General features: G+C 41.8%; 1 protein-coding gene across 2 annotated transcripts in view; it reads left to right on the forward strand.

Moving 5' to 3' along the window:
- The first annotated feature begins 15,629 nt into the window (after positions 1–15,629).
- The window catches only part of RUFY1 (RUN and FYVE domain containing 1), a 61,744-nt gene continuing 55,597 nt past the window's right edge, over positions 15,630–21,776 (forward strand). Inside the window, exon 1 of one of the 2 annotated variants that reach the window (XM_032628243.1) lies at positions 15,630–16,076. In XM_032628243.1, the coding sequence (XP_032484134.1) occupies positions 15,803–16,076 (274 nt within the window). In that variant the 5' untranslated portion in view covers positions 15,630–15,802. The remainder of the gene's footprint in view (positions 16,077–21,776) is intronic. The other variant, XM_032628244.1, reaches the window with a different exon arrangement.

The following is a 21,776-nucleotide window of genomic DNA, read 5'->3' on the forward strand; positions in this document are numbered from 1 at the left end:
AAAGAATCAGTGAACTTAACGACAGACCAATAGATGTTACCCAATCTGAAGAGCAGAAAGTAAAAAAGATTGATATAAATGAACAGAGCCTCAGGGACCTGTGAGACAATAAGACAATACCTAATGGTCTAAAATCCATGTCATTGGAATTACAGGAGAGGCAAAAAGATGAACTGCTGAAAAAATATTTGAATAAATAATGATTGAAATTTTCCCAAATTTGGTGAAAGACCTACATCTACAGATTCAGGAACCTCAGTGAACACCCAAGCTGGATAAACCCAAAGAAATCCATGTTCAGAAATATAATAATCAAACTGCTAAAAATAAAAGACAAAAAAGTTTAAAGCAGCCATAAAAAAGACACACAATGTAAAGGGAAACAATTATCCAAATGACTGGAATTTCTCATAGCAGGTTTATTTGCAAAAACTGGAAATAATCCAAGTGTCCATCAACAGGGTGAATAGGTAAATTTTGGTGTATTCATACAATGGAAAACTGCTCAGCAATAATAAGGAAGGAACTGTTGATGCACACAACAACAAAGATAAATCTCAGAATAATTATGCCAAGTGAAAAAAGCCAGATATAAAAGTGTACATGATGCATGATTCCATTTATATAAAACTCTAGAAAATGTAAACTACCTATAGTGACAAAAAGCCAGGGCTGGGAGGATTATGCAGGAATGACTGGAGAAAGGGATTATAATGAGGCATGGGGAAAATATGGGGGGGGGTGATGTTCATTATCTTGATCATGGTGATAGTATCAAAGGTATTTGCATTATGTCAAAATTTATATTGTACAATTTAAACATATATAGTTTATTGTATGTCGCTTATACCTCAATAAAGCTGTTTTTTAAAGTAATTACTAATTCATTCATATGGATGAATCTCAAAAATGTCATGCTGAGTGAAAGAAGCCACACATAAAAGAATACATGCTGTATGATTCAAATGGAAATTGTAAATGACGTAACATTCTAGAACGGGAAAAACCGATCTATAGGACCTCCCTGGGGGTGCAGTGGTTAAGAATCTGCCTGCCAATGCAGGGGACACAGGTTCGATCCCTGGTTCAAGAAGATCGCCACTGCAATGAGAAGTTTGCAAACTGCAACTAAGAGTAGCCCCCATTCACTGCAACTAGAGAAAGCCTGCGCAGAGCAAAGAAGACCCAACACAGCCAAAAAACAAAAACTGATCTATACTAATAAGAAGGAGGAGGAGAGAATGGTTGCCTGCCCCTGGAGTGTGGGGACAGAGATTGACCAGAAAGGGGCATGAAGGTGATGATAATGTTCTTGATACAGGTTTAGGTTACATGAGTATATTCATTTGTCAAAACTTACAGAATGGAAACTCTAGATTGGTGCAATTCACTGTATGCTAAAGTGTTTACGAATTAAGTGTCCTCATATCAAAAACTTACTTTAAAATATACTTTTTAAAAAGAGATGAATTGATGGATGAATACGGGGAAATAAGGATAAATGGATCAACATGTGATAAAGCGATATAGCAAAATGTAAATTCTAGAATCTAGGTGGTTTGAGGGTGTTGATACTATAATTCTTTCAACTTTTCTGTACATTTGAAATTTTTCATAATAAAATGTTGGGAGGAAACACCAAAAACAAAACTATTTGTGTATCTCAGTCTATACGTATATAAGTAAATGCAAAGGAAACAGTCTATATGGACACCCAGAAAGCTTTTAAGAGTGGTTATTGCTGGAGAAGGGAAGGATGGGGGAGAGAAAAAGTGGAACTTTTGCTTTTTCGTGTTTTGATTTTTTACAGTGAACATATAGACATGTAACCATGTGTAACTTTTTTAAGAAAAAAATCACCATGTGAGCTTCCCATAAACTCACATTGCAGGTATCATTCTGGCACAGAAGAGCAAATCTAGGGCTAGATGGATATAGTGGTCCATGCAAGGTTCCCAGAGAGACTGGAGATCAGGAACGAGAACCCGGTCCTGTGATCCTGCAGGTAGAGACCTTGATGGAAAGGCCTCAAGTGGATTCATTACATCTCCCACAGCCCCACTCCTTCACAAGTAGCTGGAGTTAACATTTAACACCAGCATTCCTTCACTACTATTCACGTGGCAGGAGACACACTCAGCCAGGCTCTCCTGAGCTCTGGGTCCACACGTCCTACCCCATTCTGGACTGCTCCACCTGGATGTCCACACTGAACATTTCTTCTCCCCCACTCCACCACACATCCACTCACCTGGGTCAGAAAGCTGAGCATATCCTTCAATTCTTCCTCCCCCTCACCCCCATGTCTCACCAATATCCAAGTCCTCTAGACCCTCCTTCTCAAACGTCTCTGACGTTAGACCACTTTTTGTAATCCCCACTGTTTCTGTCTCATTTCAGATCTCCTCATCTCTCACCTGGATGACCATGAATGGTCTTCCAACTAGCCTACCTGTCTTTGATCTCATATGCCCTCAAACCACGCTGCGTGACATCATACTTTAATTTCTAGAGCACAATTCTGAACAAGTCACTCCCCTGCTTTACAAGCAGCACTGTCCCTGTTACTCACAGGATAACATCAGCATCCTCCAAGGTCTGCACTCAGGCATTTTTCCAGACCCACCGTTACTCATTCCATCACTCAAAGCCCACATCCTGTTCTTCACAAGTTGCAGGTCTTAGAGCTATTACAGGCCTCTGTGCTTTACTCTGACTGCTTCCTCTGCCTACCCCCAGCTCTGACAGAGGTGAGCAACTGCTCGTCTTTCAAAACTCAGGCCATATTAGCTCCCAGTGCATCCTTTTTGGCACTTCCCCACCACTGCCCAAGAGGGTGACCACTGGCTCCTCTGTGGATCAGGAGGTATTGTGCTCTGCTACCCCTTCTAGCAGAGCCCCTCATGGCACTTCTTGTTTGCCTGTCTCACTAAGGTGGAAATCATCAGTCTTGGTCACCTCCAGTTCTGGTTCTTCTAGGTGCATGATGGGATTGCATTTCCCACACCCCTGAATTTAGGCATGGCCACACATCCACTGTCACAGATGAAATATGAGCAGGAGAGCATGGCTCACTTCTGTGAGGAAGCCTTTAGGAGCAGGTCACTTGGTCACTTGTCTCTCTGTTCCCTTTCTCCTGCGGAGGTAATAAAGGAAGTTCCAGAGTTAGGGGCTCTTAGCCAACTGGGAGAACTCTAAGTGAGAAGAACAGAGGACAACTCTGCCAATCGAGGTGGCTGTGTGATATAAGCATGAAATAACAATAACTTTTTGTTGTTTAAAATCACTAACATATGGGGGTAGTTTGTTCTGAGCACGGGGGATACAGCAGTAAACAAGAGAAATAAGCTTCCCTCGGAGCTACATTCCAGTGGGGGGAGGAAACAATACCAAAAAAAACAATACCGAAAAAACAGGAAAATGTCTGAAAACGTCATAAGTATTAATATTATGAAGGAAGTAAAACTGTGAAGTGACAAAGAAGGACTGGAGGCTGGAAGGGGTATATATTTTAGGGTGATTAGGGAAGGTCTCTCTGAAAAGTTGAATTGAGCTTGGATATGAAGGATGATTATCAAAAGTCAGTAAGGCTAAGCCTGGGAGAAAAATCATTCCAAGCAGAGGGAGAAAAGCATATGCAAAGAATAAGCTTGATGTGTTTAAGCAACAAAAAAATCATGTATAACTTAACAAATCCACATATAATGATACAAAATGGGATCAGAAAGATTCTCAAGTATCAGATCACATAGGGCCTTGTAGACTGTGATGGCTACATGGATGGAAAAATGGATATGAATGGATTGAAGGTTGGATGGGAGGATGAATGGATGGATGGATGGGAGGATGGGTATGGATGAATTGGAAGATGGATAAAGATACGTGGGTGGGTAAGAATGGATGGATGGATGCAAACTGTCAAATCCTGGATTGTTAGAAACGCAAATCCATTTTAGACCTCTAGATGGAGCCAAACATTGATATTTGTTACATAGTCGTGTGTGCCTTTCTTTTGGCATAAATTTTAAAGTATTCATGATATTTCTCACTGGGAAGTAGAAAAGCCTTCACCTCTCCTTAGAGCAGAGCAGAGCAAAGCTTCCAGACTGGTGAAGCTATTGGGCAATTAGCTATTCACAGATGCTGATGCTTTTGGCCCAGGGGTGACCCAGTGAAGTCTGGAGAAGCCAGACTCCCCAAGTGCTACTTCTGCAGCAAAAAGCCCTCCATCCATTTACAATGCTGTGTTGTACAACGAACATTATCATGTTCTAAGTGAGTCATGATATGAAAAAGATTAGGAGGCACAGCCTTAAAGAATGAGAATCTCTCATACTGATAAAGGAGTAAAAAGACCAAAGAGTTTGAGAATACTGGTTCAGGAAATGACCTGGAGGAGCCATCTACCCTAACAAGTAAATATCCGTCCTGGACTCTCCATTTCTAAAATAATTTGCATATGGGGGACTTCCCTGGCGGTCCAGTGGTTAAGAATCTGCCTTCCAATGTAGGGGACAGGGGTTCAATCCCTGGTCAGGGAACTAAGATCCCACATGCTGCAGGGAAACTAAGCCTGTGCACAGCAACTACTAAGCCCGCGTGCTCTAGAGCCCATGCGTCACAACTAGAGAGCCTGAATGCCACAACAAAAGATCCCACATGCCACAATGAAGATCCTGAATGCTGCAACTAAGACCCGATGCAGCCAAATAAATAAAAAATAATAATTTTTAAAAATAAAAATAGGGCTTCCCTGGTGGTGCAGTTGTTGAGAGTCTGCCTGCCGATGCAGGGCACACGGGTTCGTGCCCCGGTCTGGGAAGAACCCACATGCCACGGAGCGGCTGGGCCCATGAGCCACGGCCGCTGAGCCTGTGCGTCCAGAGCCTGTGCTCCGCAACAGGAGAGGCCACAACAGTGAGAGGCCTGCGTACTGCAAAAATAAACAAACAAATAAAAATAATTTGCATATGAAATTAAATGATATGATTCATTCCTTCAAGACATGCTTAATAAGCACTCAATCTGTGTCTGCTCTGCCATACAGAAGTGAGTGTTATTGTCAGGTGGTCCCTTTTCTCAAGGAGCTCCCACTATAGAGAGGAGCCAGACAGGCAAACCGAGGATTATCATACAGCAGTAAACAAACTGTGCAACTAGCACACAAAATGAAGTTCAGGTTCACTAGGTATACATCACTTAGAAATACTTGCAGCTGCAAGTAAGAGATTTACTGTGGCTTAAACAAATAGAGTTATTTACTTGACTATTCCCTCATACTTGTCACATTATGATGCCAAAATAGCTGCCATAGCTCCAGGCATCATGTCTACATTCAAGGCAGGAAAGAAAGAGCAAGGAAGTGGATAATCAGCTGATGAATACATAGACAGACATGATAAATGTTATAGGTTTTCCCACTTATCAGGAAAAGCAAAAGACTTCCCAAAAGCCCCAATACATCAGTTACAGCTCATTGGTCAGAACTATGCCGCATGGCACCCCTGGCTACCAGGGAGGTAATAAACATGAGTATCCCGTGTAGGACTTAGCCTACTAAAAAAATCAGCATTCAATTAGCAAAAAAGAAGAGGGAATTGATATTGGGCATGCAATTAACAGTGCATCTATACTTAATAATCAAAGAAATGCAACTTAAAATGAGACATCTTTCTCATTTATCAAATTGGCCCATTTTTCTAAAGGCTGATAAATATCTAGTGTTGGAAAGATGGAGGAAAGTGAACATTTTCATAACTTCTTGGTAGAAGTGTACAATCTTCATTTGACAATCTACTGCAAATCAAGATTTTTTTTAATGTTAATATTTTGACCCAAAATTCCATTCCCAGAAAATTATCTAGGAGATAAGTACACAAAGATAGAATGGTATTTAAATATTGAAAATTAGGAAACTATCCACATATCCAACAATAGGGAATTGATAAAATAAATGAAGATACCTCCATGTAACTGAGCTGGAACTTATGGGAACAGACCCCTCCCCCATATCCTCTGCTTTAGCTCCTCTCTGAAGTACCCGGATAATAGTATCTGATGCACATGATGAATATTTCCTTAGTTTTTCAGATGTTAAAGTCACCAGGGAATGGAAGCAATTAATTACTTGATGATCATGAGCACATAGCAGCCCCCAGAACTTCAGGAGCCTAAGGACTAATAACATTAACCACCTTGTTACATCAACCAAACAGAGGATTGTACACTATCTGATCACATACCCTGGGATGCCCCTCCCTCACCTTGCCTTTAAAAATGCTTTGCTGAGGATTTCCCTGGTGGCGCAGTGGCTAAGAATCCGCCTGCCAATGCAGGGGGCACTGGCTCGAGCAGTGGTTGGTCAGGGAAGATCCCACATGCCGCGGAGCAACTAAGACCATGTGCCACAACTACTAAGGCTGCACTCTAGAGCCTGGGAGCCACAACTACTGAAGCCCGCACGCCTATGGCCCATGCTCTGCAACAAGAGAAGCCACTGCAATGAGAAGCCCGTGCACCGCAAGGAAGAGTAGCCCCCGTTCACCGCAACTAGGAGAAGCCTGCGCTCAGCAACAAAGACCCAGCGCAGCCAAAAATAAATAAATAAAATAAAATTAATTGATTAAAAAAAAAATACTTTGCTGAAACACTTTGAGGAGTTTAGGAGTAACCCATTCTCCTGCTCAGCCCTGCAATAACCTTTCTCTGCTCCAAACTCCAACATTTCAGTTTGTTTGGCCTCACTGTGCATCGGGCACACAAACTTTCATTCAATAACATCCATACAATGTTGTGTGATCAATATTTTTAATTAATTAATTAATTAGGCTACATCACATTGCCGGCATGTGGGATCCTTTTTTGCTGCTGCACGCAGACTCTTCATTGCAGTGCAAGTGCTTAGTTGCCATGCAGCATGGGGGATCTTAGTTCCCCAACCAGGGATCGAACCCACGCTCCCTGCATTGGAAGGTGGACTCTTAACCACTGGACCACCAGGGAAATCCCTGTACAATCATTTTTTTAAGTTAGGAATTGATATAAATGTTCAGTGTTAAATATGGTAACTTTACCATGGTTATGTAAGAGAATATCCCAGTTCTTAAGAAATATATCCTGAAGGATTTAAGTGTAACAGGTCATAATGTATGTAATATACCCTCAAAAAAGTTCAGGGTAAAAATGTACATATATAAATACAGATAGAGAGACAGCACATGCAAATGATAACGCATATAGAGTGAAATGTTAAGCACAGGTGAATCTGGGTAAAGGGTATACAGCTGTACTCTGTGCTATCTTTATTCTTTGCAACTTTTCTTAAGATTGAAATTATTTCTAGATAAAAAGGTTTTTTAAGTATTAGGATCTGGAATCTCCTTTGAAGTACATCAAAAAATAAGCTGGATTAATGGATGCACACAGGGATAAATACATAGACATGGTGTTATACGTACTCTATGTTTAAATTTTTTCATAATAAAATGTGGGGCAGGGGAGAGTACTAGGTAAATTTATATGATCTGTTATAGAAAAATGTTAACAAAACAGAAAGTCCATTGTTTTTGAAGTCTCTGGCAGGGGCTTTAAAGCCCATCTTTCTGGCCCTTGGTATTTCCTCCGAAAGCATGAGCTGGGCTGCACTCAAGATTCTCTCCACTGTTCCATGGTGACTGCAAGGTGCCAGGCAGGGAAAGGACAGGTCACTTATTGACATAAGGAGGGCTCTCTCCCTTAGGGACACATTATGCAAATTCATTATGCAAATACTCTGGTTAACTTTTTTATAAGCGAGCTATCTATTTTTAATTAATACAATTATTTTCATAAATAACTGTGATACATAATAAGAAAGTTATATTTGATCTCTGCTCCTGGTTCCCAGCACAGAGCTCTTAAAACTCTTGTAGGGCTTCCCTGGTGGCGCAGTGGTTTAGAGTCCGCCTGCTGATGCAGGGGACACGGGTTCGCGCCCCGGTCTGGGAAGATCCCACATGCCACGGAGCGGCTGGGCCCGTGAGCCATGGCCGCTGAGCCTGTGCGTCCGGAGCCTGTGCTCCACAACGGGAGAGGCCACAACAGTGAGAGGCCCGCGTACCCCCCGAAAAAGTAAATATAAATAAATAAATAAAGGGACAGTTAACATCACTAGCAAAAAACCCAAAAAACAAAACCAAAAAAAAAAAAAAAAAAAAAAAAAAAAAAACTCTTGTAATTTCCTGAATGAAAGAGAGATGGGAGCATCTTTTGTTATTCCTAATAAGCCACTTTCAAACATACCTGAATTTATGCTAATGAGGTGACCCTTAGAGGATAAGGGCTGGTTGCCAGAAGAACAAACCCTGTGATTAGAGAGTTGGAACTTTCATGCCCACCCCACCCCCACCTCCTGGGAGGGGGAAGGAGCTAGAGATTGAGTTCAATCACCTATGGTCAATAATCAATCATGTAATTGAACCTACATTAAAACCCTAAACAATAGGGTTCACATCAAGGTGCTGACAGGGTAATGCACCCAGAGATGGCATGGAAGCTCCAAACCCCTTCCCACATACCTTGCCCTACGCATCTCTTCCATTTGGCTGTTTCTGAGTTATATCTTTACCATAAACAGCAATAGTTAAGTTAGGCATTTTCCTCAGTTCCGTCATTCTAGCAAGCTATGAAACCTGAGGAGGGGGTTGTGGGAACTGCCTATTTATAGCTGGTCAGTCAGAAGTACCTGTGTCACTAAGCAAGGGCTCTTATGCCCACAGCACAGAAAGCCAAACTCCGACAGCAGGTGTTTGCAGCAAAGTTAGGGTTTATTTGCAGGGCATCAAGCAAGGGAGTGGGAGACAAGCCTCAGATCCACTCCAACCTGATCTTTGAGTTGGGGTGTTTTTGAAGGGGAAGAACAAAGAAGCTGGGATTAATCATCGTCTTGTGACATTTCTTAATCATAATTTCAGGGGTCAGGATGTCTCCAGTTTGAAATTCTCTAGCCAGGTGGTCCATGGCTTGGGGGTCTGTTAGCTCATCTTGCCCTGGAGAGACAACATGAGTTTGTACATTAATGATGATATCAGTCTTGGGGGACTCAGTTCACTGGAGGCCTAGATTGGCATCTGAATTGAGGGAACAGTCCTGTAGGACTGAGCCCTTACCCTGTGGGATCGGCACTAACTGGGCAGTTAGTGTCAGAAGTACGGTGAGTAGGAATACTGAGTTTTCCTTTCAGTTGGTTACCCCTTCAACGGCCATACTTTGATACCATCTCAGCAACAGCACCTACATCCCATTCAGTTACAACCAACTACCACAACAGGTTCTACAGTTCTAAACTCATCACCTGAGGATATTTTACCCAAGTCCCTGCAGTTACAAGGCCATTCAGAGAAGCAGAAGTCTTGATAATGTTAAAATATTCACTAATGAGTATATTAATATTATCACTTAAAAAATATATTACCACTTATAAAATCCATCCCTACTCAAAGCTCATTTCCTGCTGAACCCCAAAGCATCACACCTCATGTACTGGGCCAATGGCTAGCCAGTCTCTAGCTGAGTGTCAGATGTCTACAATGCAAATCAATTGTACAGTGAAGCTGTAAATCTGCACACGATGCAAGATTTCACAGAGTAAACAAAAGTGATGCTCAAGTCCCACCCAATCCCACACAAAGCCACTGACACATCAGATCGGCAGAAAAGAAAATCAATGCTGCTGATCCAGCAGGAGCTTCAAAACAGAACGGTTGAAAAAAATAGTAAATTTAGAACATATTAAAATGGAAGAGTGAGCTTAGATGGGCTCAAACATACAGTAATAATATTGCAAAATAGCTTGTTTTTTCGTATGAGACATCCCACAAAAATATCTAGAAGGACAATAGCATGGTGAATGGGATAATTACTTTTCCACTTTGGGCCAACTAGCTTGAGTACTAGCTACATGAAAAGAGATACAAATAAAATGAAAAGGTAGCCAAAATAAGGTATGGTTTATCTATCGCAGGATTAAAGAGGCCTTGAGAAAAAAGGACCCTCTTTCTGACTCCACTATGAGTCAGATGTGAAATGAATAAATCTATATAATGTGATTTTCTTCAGAAAAATTGTGCAAAAAAAATTAGCACTTATCCATTCTTCACTCATTATAAAAATAGCACATGGTTGCAAACACATTCTAAATTTTGATAAATATATGATAAAGGTAACTTATTTTTGTTTTCATTATTCAAAATAAAATCTCAGTCAAGCCTTTTGTAAGGATTTTTCAGTCCTTTTGTTTTGTGGCCACACTGTGCAGCTTGCGGGATCTTAGTTCCCCGACCAGGGATTGAACCCGGCTCCACGGCAGTGAAAGCGCTGAGTCCTAACCACTGGACCACCAGGAAACTCCCTAGGATTTTGCAGTCTGTATGAAACATTGGCTTCTATTTCATATGGATTCACTTTTTTATATATCTTTTTACTTTTTATTATGAAAAGTCAGACATTCAGAAAAGTAGAGAGAATACATAATAACTCTCCTACACTCATTACCTAGATTTCAAAACTGTCAGGATCTTGCCATGTTTGCACCAAATATTTTCTTGTGCTGAAGTATTTTAAAGTTAATTACAGACATCATGAGGTGTTACCACTTGATACTCTAAATCAGTTCTAAAAAATAAAGGTGTTTTGGGGCATACCCACAACCCATTATCACATTGAACAAAATTAACAATAATTCCATAATATCTAATATGCAATCCATATTCAAATGTTCCCAACTGACAAAAAGAAGTCTTTCCAGCAGGTAGTTCCAGTCTCATCAGGGCTGCCTGTTCCACCTGGTCCAGGGGATGCTTCCCCTTCTAGGAGTGTCTCACTGTTTACTACAGGTGTTGTCTCCCTTCTTCCTTTCTCCCCTAGGTTTCCTAAAACCCAGTCACACGAGCTTCATTGCAAGTGCTTAGTGGCCACCTGTGGCTCCTGGCCACCATACAGAACAGCACAGATCTAAAACATTTACATCCAAGGGTTCTATCAGACAGTGCTGTTCTAAAAGCTTGTTTTGTTTGTAGGTAAACACTTACGGCAGAAGACCATAGCCAATGGTGTGTGCTTCATATTGCATTGTTCAGAAAAATAATTTGAACTTAATTGGACATTCTTGGCTCCAGGGTACCAATTATGTCCAGATAGTGAAACTCTCCTAGATCATGAAATTCAAGTCAAAGTGTACAAAATATATACATATGAGACAAAATTAGTAAAGTGCTTCCTACTGATAGGCCAACTCACAATCCCAATGAAGCCTCAAGGATCCATCTCTTTGGCTACCACTTTGGTCTCAATCAAGTCACACAAACCTCCTGGGATGCTGCAAAACTCAATCTCTAGTCCACACCAAGAAGAAAATGAGCAATCTGCAACTGCAGCACATAGACAAGACAAAGCATCCTGCCACAGGGAAGCAAAGGGAGATTTGAAAGCAGGAAGGTGAAAAGATCAGCCCTGGGTCTTGGAAGTCCTTGGCTGAGGTGTCTAGAACAGATGGAGGAAGTAAAGCTGCAAGGCACAAGGAGGTGTCCTGGAGAGTGACTACAAACCAGGCAAGAATCCACTCAGGCAGTGGTACTGGGCATAGACGGGCAGGGCCTGATTTGAGAGATGGAGTCTGAGAATCCTCCAAAAGATTTTTTTTAAGTGAGAGTGATGGCAATGGGCAGAGGAAGCAATCACACTCAGCAGGAGGCAGCAGACCAATGAAATCCAAGACACGAGAAACAAGTCTGAGAAGAGAGGAGAAAAGGACTAGGTCCAACCACACAGAAGGCATTTGTTAAAATGCTCTTCTGGGCATATATCCAGAACAGACAAAAACTCTTAATTTGAAAAGATACGTGTACCCCATATTCATAGCAGGACTGTTTACAATAGCCAAGTCATGGAAGCAACCTAAGTGTCCATCAACAGATGAATGGGTAAAGAAGATGTGATATATATATATATATATATATATATATATATATATATATATATATAATAGAATATTACTCAGTCATAAAAATGAGTGAAATATTGCCATTTGCAGCAACATGGATGGACCTAGAGATTATAATACTAAGTGAAGTAAGTCAGACAGAGAAAAACAAATATTATATGATACCACTTATATGTGGAATCTAAAAAATAGTACAAATGTACTTATGTACAAACGAATACAGACTCACAGACATAGAAAACAAACTTATGGTTACCACAGGAGAAGCAGGAGGAGGGATAAATTAGGAGTATGGGATTAACAGATACACATTACGTATATAAAACAGATAAATAACAATGGTTTACTGTATAGCACAGCAAACTGTATTCAATATCTCGATAAGAAAAAGACTTCTGTTATGTTAAACCACGAAGATTTGGGGGTTATTTGTTACTGCAGCATAACCTAGCCCAACAGAATATTAAAACTACTCCCCCCAAAAAGTTTACATTTTTATGCAAAATGGAATTAGGTTCCAGCCTCTGATCATTATAAACAAGCTTTTCACCTACATGATTGTCCAGCGACACTGGAAAGTAATGAAGGATCCAGACAGTTCTTCCAGACTACCTAATACCCCGTCTACCCTATTCCAGTAAAGACTAGTAGCATCCCCTCAAACATTGTGAAAATTCAAACAGCAAGCCCACAAATTCCTCAGTCACTCCCCACCCCACTCTCCCCACAGAAAATAACTGGCCTCTAGGGACCAGACAGATCATAAAAACTAGTTAAAGGAGCTAGACCAAGATGCCAGAAGAACCTGGCTTCTAAAAGGGCAGCCATTTACAAACAATAAATGCTGGAGAGAGTGTGGAGAAAAGGGAACCCCCTTCTACACTGTTGGTGGGAATGTAAATTGGTACAGCCACTACGGAGAACAGTATGGAGGTTCCTTAAAAAACTAAAAATAGAGCTATTGGGTTGGCCAAAATGTTCTTTCAGTTTTTTCTGTAAGATGGCTCTAGTAGCACTTAGTTGTCTTTAACTTCATTCGAAACAATCGAACATGTCAAAAGTGGTTTGCGAAGTTTCATGATGGAGATTTCTCACTGGACGATGCTCCACGGTCAGGTAGACCAGTTGAAGTTGATAGCGATCAAATCGAGACATTAACTGAGATCAACATTATACCACGCGGGAGATAGCCTACCTACTCAAAATATCCAAATCAAGCATTGAAAATCATTTGCACCAGCTTGGTTATGTTAATCGGTTTGATGTTTGGGTTCCACAGAAGTTAAGCGAAAAAAACCTTCTTGACCATATTTCCGCATGCGATTCTCTACTTAAACATAATGGAAAAGTTCTGTTTTTTAAAACAAATTGTGAAGGGCGATGAAAAGTGGATACTGTACAATAATGTGGATTGGAAGAGATCGTGGGGCAAGTGAAATAAACGACCACCAACCACACCAAAGGCCGGTCTTCAACCAAAGAAGGTGATGTTTTGTATATGGTGGGATTGGAAGGGAGTCCTCTATTATAAGCTCCTTCTGGAAAACCAAACGATTAATTCCAACAAGTACTGCTCCCAATTAGACCAACTGAAAGCAGCACTCGACGAAAAGCATCCAGGATTAGTCAAGAGAAAACTCATAATCTTCCATCAGGATAATGAAAGACCACACGTTTCTTTGATGACCAGGCAAAAACTGTCACATCTTGGCTGGGAAGTTCTGATCCATCCGCTGTATTCACCAGACATTGCACCTTCGGATTTACATTTATTTCGGTCTTTACAAAATTCTCTTAATGGAAAAAATTTCAATTCCCTGGAAGACTGTAAACGGTACCTGGAACAGTTCTTTGCTCAAAAAGATAAAAGTTTTGGGAAGATGGAATTATGAAGTTGCCTGAAAAATGGCAGAGGGTAGAGGAACAAATGGGTGAATACGTTGTTCAATAAAGTTCTTGGTGAAAATGAAAAAAGTGTCTTTTATTTTTACTTTAAAACCGAAGGCACTTTTTGGCCAACCCAATACCATATTATCCAGCAATCCCACTCCTGGGCATATACCTGGAGAAAACCATACTTCAAAAAGATACATGTACCCCAATGTTCATTGCAGCACTATTTACAACAGCCAAGACATAGAAGCAACCTAAATGTCCGTCAACAGATGAATGGATAAAGAAGATGTGGTACATATATACAATGGAATATTACTCAGCCATAAAAATAAAATAATGCCATTTGCAGCAACATGGATGGACATAGAGATTATCATACTAATTGAAGTAAAACAAAGACAAATATCATATGGTATCACTTACATGTGCAATCTAAAAAAGTGATACAAATGAACTTATTTACGAAATAGAAACAGACTCACAGACTCAGAAAACAAACTTATGGGGACTTCCCTGGTGGCACAATGGTTAAGACTCTGCCTGCCAATGCAGGGGACATGGGTTCAACCCCTGGGCCAAGAAGATCCCATATGCCACGGAGCAACTAAGCCAATGAGCCACAACTACTGAGCCGGCGTGCTGCGACTACTGAAGCCCCGCGTGCCGAGAGGTGCTCCGCAACAAGAGAAGCCACCGCAATGCGAAGCCCACACACCACAATGAAGAGTATCCTCCACTCGCTGCAACTACAGAAAGCCCACATACAGCAACAAAGACACAACACAGCCAAAATAAATTTAAAAAAACCGTATGGTTACCAAAGGGTAAGGGGGGGAATAAATTAGGAGGTTGGGATTAACATATATACACAATGCTATATATAAAATAGATAATCAATAAGGACCTACTGTATAGCACCAGAAGTCTACTCAATACTCTGTAATAACCTAAATTGTAAAAGAATCTGAAAAAGAATACATATATGTATAACTAAATCACTTTGTTGTACACTTGAAACTAACACAACATTGTAAATCAACTACACTCTGATAAAAAAATTTTTTTAATTAAAACAATTTTTTAAAAAGGGCAGCCAACATCCAATCCACCAGTTTGTTGCCATCAGAGAATATACAGAGTTGCAAAAACTTATGTCTCAAGAGAAGGCCAATATCCAAATTTTAATGTAAAAATTTTTTGATTTCTAAATATCTGCAACTTAAAATTTTTTTTAATTTATTTTTTTTTATTTTTGTTTGTGTTGGGTCCTCACTGCTGCGCACAGGCTTTCTCTAGTTGCTGCGAGCATCTGGCCCAAGCCACATAGCTGAGTAACATAGTCATCACAATTATCCTCGTCTGCCATGTGCTCCTTTCTTAATTGGTTTTATTATTTTTATTATTATCACTATTTAACTAATTAATAGCAGAGTCTGGATCTTCTGATTCCCAGTCCACCATAGTGTGCTCTTTCCTGCCAAGTTGTAGATTTTAGTTATTAAAAAAAAAGTCCTGCTTTCCTGCCTCACCTGTCCCACAGTTTCGTTACCCGCTCTTTTAGGGCTTGTTCTGAAAACTGCTGCAGAAAAATCACTAAGGAGAAGTAAAGTATGAAATGAAAATGAAAAAGGAAATAGTGTCACAAAAAAAAAAACTAAGTCCACGTGGGCTGTGCCCAAGCCAGGTTGGATGCACCACAACAAAAGGAGAAAGCCCAAGAATAACCTCCACGAAAACAAGTCCTCCCAGGTGATGAGAACGTAGGTGCTCCTTATGATCTGCACTTTCCCGAGCTTTTTTAAAGTGACAGAAAAGAAAGGAGGGCGATAAAGAGGAAAGCCCGTCGCGAACACGAAAAACTAGCAGCAAGGGCAAAGCGCCCGCCCGCGCCGAGTCCGCTGCCTGCCGGGGCCACGTGACAAGACCAAGATGGCCGACGGGGAAGACCGGAGCCGGGCGGGGCAGGAGCCGGGGCCGGAGCCGGGAGAAGAGTTTGAGATCGTGGACCGGAGCCAGCTGCCGGGCCCAGGCGAACTGCGGAGGGTGGCGAAGCCGCGTGCGGCGGCGGAAGGCTGGTCGGCACCCATCCTGACCCTGGCGCGGAGGGCCACTGGCAACCTGTCAGCGAGCTGCGGAAGCGCGCTGCGCGCGGCCGCTGGGCTGGGCGGCGCGGACGGAGGCGCGGACGGCGCGGTGCACGCAGGTAGGCTCCTGCTGGGCGCGACCTACGAGCTTTCTGTGGGACGGGTGGCCGTTTTACTGTGGGAGCCAGGCTGGCAAGGGCGCTTAACCGACTCAGCCTGTTAGGTTGTTAAAAAACCATCCTGTTAACTCGCCTAACTACTCGTCTGTTTTCTTTATACCGTGTGTCCATGCCGAGATAAATACGTGGGCGTGGGTGGACTGAGATCGGGGCGACTTCACTTCTAGTTGTGTTCCCCAGGCAGCATTCTTATTCTCACTGGTGAACTTTATACTTTAAAATGTACGAGTTTAAGCTTAGGTAGTCCTTATTAATTTTTAAAGGACTTACTTAAGAAATGAAACCGTACTGTTCTCTGCTTTAAATCTCAAAATGCCATCCTGGCTCACACCTCCAGTTGTTGACGGCGCATCCCGACTCACCGGGGAGTCAAAGCACCAAGGCGGAATTAAGGGGGTGAGGGTTCCAGGTGAGCTCTACAACCAACTAGCTGTGTCATGCAGAAAAGTCATCACATTTCCCAGCCTGTTAAATAGGAATTTTGTGGTTCACCCAATGATCTCTTATAGTCCTTTTAAGCCTTTGTCATCTATAACAGAGTTTTAGCAAATGAGTGAGAACGGAAACATTAAATGATTATGATATTTAGAGTGTGACTTAGCCCTGTAAAGCCAGATATTTAGAGCTGTGCCAACCAATACAGTAGCCACTACCCACATGTGATGTTTAAATGTTAAAAATTCAGTTCCTCAGTCACAACAGCCACATTTGAAGTGCTCAGTAGTCTACACGTGGCTAGTGGCTACTGTATTGGATTGTGCAGTGAGAACATTTTCATCACACAAAGTGCTGTGGGGCAGAGTTCACTAAAGACTGTGGGGTGCTCTCTAAGAAGCATTATATTAGTGTGCCTTTGAGGTTCCTTTTTTTTTTAACAAGTACTCTTTTTTAATATTTATATTACTTTATTTATTTTTTTGGCTGCGTCAGGTCTTAGTTGCAGCACTTGAGATCTTCACTGAGGCGCACACGATTCTCTCTAGTTGTGGCGCGCAGGCTCCAGGGCGCCTGGGCTTTGTGGTTTGCAGCATGGGGGCTCTCTCACTGAGGCGTGCGGGCTTAGTTGCCCCGCAGCATGTGGGATCTTAGTTCCCCAGCTAGGGATCCAACCAGCATCCCCTGCATTGGAAGGCAGATTCTTTACCACTGGACGACCAGGGAAGTCCCTGCCTTTGAGGTTTCTTGACTCCATCCTGTCCAATGTATATTTGATGTAGAAGTCAGCACTGGCACAAGGATAGTGGATTGTGACAGTTTCATTGGTTAAGAAAGATTACTGAGGAAAGTTTAAAATCTGACGAGATAGAAAACAATATTTCTTTGGCGATAGAAAGTAGGACTAGAAGGTAACGAAGGAGCCTGTTTAACTCAGGAATCTAGTTGCCACTAGCTCGCTACCTTTACACGCATCAATGGGTGTTTGACTGTATGCCCACCATTGGTGGTCAGTCCTGAAAGTCAAGGCATGGGGTCTTCTGGAGCCTTCTTAGTAAGCAAATAATACATGTTAGCTGTTTGGTGATAAATAAAATGTGCCAGTGCCTAGAACTGTGCCTAGCACAGAATAATAAATATTTGTTGAACAAATGCATATTTGAAAAATACTCGTTTTCTATTTATGGTAATGCTATAAATAATACCCAGCATTTATATTGTGCTTCCTAGGTGCCAGATATTAGTCTTAGGTCTGTACATACATTAGTTCATTTAATCTTCACAATAATCCTAGGTGATCGCTGAACTGGCTTCATGATATGCAGTCAACGCAGGCTTTAATCAGTGTGATTGTGCACGGCCAGGTACTCAGAAGTGCCCCATGATAGAAATTCTTACTAATTTTATCTTTGAATTTGTATTAAGTGAAGTCTGATGGGACAAAGGAGCATGTGTGGGGGCCTTGGAGCCGGCTTTTGTGTGGTCCCATCTTCCACTGTCTTCCTGGGACAGGTTCTTGGCCGCACTGGTCCACTTGAACTGCCCTAGGGCTTCTCCCCACCCCTCCCTGACCACGCTGCATGACCAATGCTGCCGCAGGGAGGGTTGGGGGGTTATGCTGTCTGACTCTCAGGGCAGGGCCAGGTATGCACTGGCCTGCCCTGGGCTGGCAGCGCCACAGCACATTAGGCAGGCACTGGGCAGCAGCCTCTCACCCACCCAACCAGATAGGGACTGCATCCCTGCAGGAAATTGCTGTCACTTAGGGCCGTGGGAGGGAGAGGTTGACTTCATGGCTCCGCCCACATAGCCTGCCCCACGTGGTAGGTACCGTTGTTATCCCCTGTTTATAAAGAAGGAAACTGCATTAAAGAGAAGTAATTTGACAAAGTTTACTTAGAAATGGCAGAGCCAGGACTTGAACCAAGCCAGGCTGCCTCTCAAGCCTGTGCTCTTAGTCACATCACCTCAATGCCTTGATGCCTTTAAATAATTTTATAAGTAAAATGCTGTAATATATACATATGGATTTTTAATTAGTCAATTTAAAGAAAATATTAAGTAAATAACTGCCACTCAAATCTGGTGAAAATTGTGAACATGGCTTACTGAGGGCAGAAGTGTGGGGAACAGCTAGGATGAGCTGTTACTCCGAGAGTAACCCAGATTTGAAGCCATCAGGTAGGACAGGAGTGGGGATGGGGAAAAGGAACTGAACCCTGGGTAGCATGCTCCGCAGAGGCCTCAGAAAAGCAGGTCAGAAGATGGCGGCCACCACTCCAGTCAGGGCTGGCTCATTTCATCTCTTTTCCATTGATCTGCTTATCTGCTTACAAAAGCAGTGAGAACAGAGATTATTCAGAGGGAGTGGTGAAGGAGCGGAGACTGAATGTTAGCAGCACTCTTGCCAGATAAAATTTTTTTGGTGATACAGGTTTAAGGAAAAAGCTGTGGAATGTCATGGAATGTGGAACGCTTTGAATACTTGTTTTAAAATGTTATCCCACGTGGGGTCTGGTAGCACAACTTGCCACAATGATTGCATTCTCTGTAGTTATCTTGTTTGGTTTTTTGGTATTTTTTCTAAAGGTAATACACATGGTAAAGCAAAAACAAAAATCAAACTGTACTAAAGGACACTCAGTGTAGAATAAGTCCTCCTTGCCAGAAACTGTCCCCAATCCTACTGTATTTCAGAGTGTCTGTGCATGTAACATGTGCTTTCATCTCTATACACACAGTTTTCACACAAACCACAGTATACACACACAGGGTTCTACATCGTGCTTTTTAAAGTAATGCCTCCTCCTAAAGCAGTGGTTCCCAAGCTTTTTGGCACCAGGGACCAGTTTCACGGAAGACAATTTTTCCACAGACTGGGTGGGGGGAATGGTTTCAAGATGATTCAAGCACGTTACATTTATTGGGCACTTTATTTCTATTATTATTACATTGTAATATACAATGAAATAATTATACAACTCACGATAATGCAGAATCAGTGGGAGCCCTGAGCTTGTCTTCACTTGCCAGTCAGTGATAGGGTTTTGATATGTCTGCAAGCAATTGTTTATGGTTTCTGTGCAGTCAAACCTCTCTGCTAATGATAATCTGTATTTGCAGCCACTCCCCAGCGCTAGCATCACTGCCTCAGATCATCAGGCATTAGATTCTCATAAGGAGCATGCAACCTAGATCCCTCGCATACACAGTTCACAGTAGGGCTCGTGCTCCTATGTGAATCCAGTGCCGCCGCTGATCTGACAGAAGGCAGGACTCAGGTGGTAATGCGAGTGATGGAGAGCAGCTGTAAATACAGGTGAAACTTCGCTTGCTCACCCGCCACTCACCTCCTGCTGTGTGGCCCACTTCCTGACAGGCCACAGACCAGTACTGGTCCGTGGCCCGGTAGATAGGGACCCCTGTCCTAAAGGATGAATAACAAAACTCACTGAAGAAGTCATTCTTTACTTTTTAAAATATTTAGATATATATTTGGCATTAGGTAGGTGATATGTATTATGCCTTTCTCTGTTGTCTTCCATGGCAAATTTTTTTTCCATGTGTCAGAGTACTTCTTCACAAGTGATATTGCTCCTTCCAAAATGAAGTACAATGACTTTTTCATTTCACATTGCTGAACTCCTTAAGTTAGCCATTGAGATAAGTGAAAATTCCGGAAAATTAGGAAAGTGTAAAATGGTTTTCTTCATTGTCAGTACAGGGTAACACCATACTGTATTATAAGATCTTTCAAGACACCAAAGGGCTAATCAAAACTAAAACTCAAATTTATAAAGAATCTAGTTAATTCTCTATAATTCAGAACCTGATCAAAAAACAAAAAAACAGGGCTTCCCTGGTGGCGCGGTGGTTGAGGGTCCGCCTGCCGATGCAGGGGACACGGGTTCGTGCCCCGGTCCGGGAGGATCCCACGTGCCGCGGAGCGGCTGGGCCCGTGAGCCATGGCCGCTGAGCCTGCGCGTCCGGAGCCTGTGCTCCACAACGGGAGGGGCCACAGCAGTGAGAGGCCCGCGTACCGCAAAAAAAAAAAAAAAAAAAAAACAAAAAAACATCTGTAGAATCCACTCCCTGAAGTGAATACTTATTCTCTACACCAAAGGTATAGAGCAGCCCTTTGAGATGTTTGTGGCTGGTAGTTGCATTTTTTTCTCTCCTGCATAGTTTATACTTAAATGCTTTTATAAGCATTTAAAATTTTTTTAGCCAATTACCAGGTTTTCCATAAAAATCCAGATCACCAGCTTCTCCTGAAAACTCCCATCTGGCACGTATGATCAATCAGCATTCCTCCATCAAGAGGGTGGCTGCACGTTCTCTCCAGCTTGTCCTCTCACTGGGTCACTTTTATGTTACAGGCCCAGCCCCTCTACAACAGTCAAGGTTGAGATCTCTGATCAGACCATTTACTTGGCAATTCAATAAGTGTGGAATTTTGTGACATTCTGTGTGTTGTGTTGAACTATTATTAACAAAGCTTAGAGATGTGAACAGCTTAGCCAAGGTCACAAAGCTAATAAAACTGAGAGATGAAACAGCTTAAAGATCCTTCCAGCTCCAATTTTCCATGACCCTAAATTGAGCTCAAATGGGAATAGGTGACTAACCCAACCAGGGGATGGATGAGATGGCTGCAGAACACTGCTGTGTTCCCAGGAACGATGGTAGGAGCCACTGCCTTAAGCACTAGTCTTCACATTTTTTGTTCACCTGACCCCCCCCACAAAAAATCTTCAGCTTTTAAAGTTGATACATAAAATTCTTCATCATAATTTTAAAGTTTAGAATACATTTTCTGGTTTATTGTAAAATTGACTTTTTAAAATAAAACCATGATATCATTCTTTTAAGTGTATCAAGTGGTATATAAATACCTTAATGATTTGATAACACTGCCATCCATCTTAAAAATAAATAACAAGTTAATTAATATTTGAAATTTTTACATTTTTCCCTTTTATTCCTTGGACTTGAATTTCCAATCCACTTACGTATGTTTTAAATTTTTTTATTGGTCATCCTATCATACATCTCAGAAAAAAATATGTAAATTAATTAAAATGTAATAAACTTTTCTTGTGACTAAAGCTGAGTGTATAAAATATTTTTTCTTGGGCTTCCCTAGTGGTGCAGTGGTTAAGACTCTGCCTGCCAATGCAGGGGACACGGGTTCGAGCCCTGGTC

Source organism: Phocoena sinus, chromosome 3 (assembly GCF_008692025.1).
Source record: "Phocoena sinus isolate mPhoSin1 chromosome 3, mPhoSin1.pri, whole genome shotgun sequence".
Lineage (NCBI taxonomy): Eukaryota > Metazoa > Chordata > Mammalia > Artiodactyla > Phocoenidae > Phocoena > Phocoena sinus.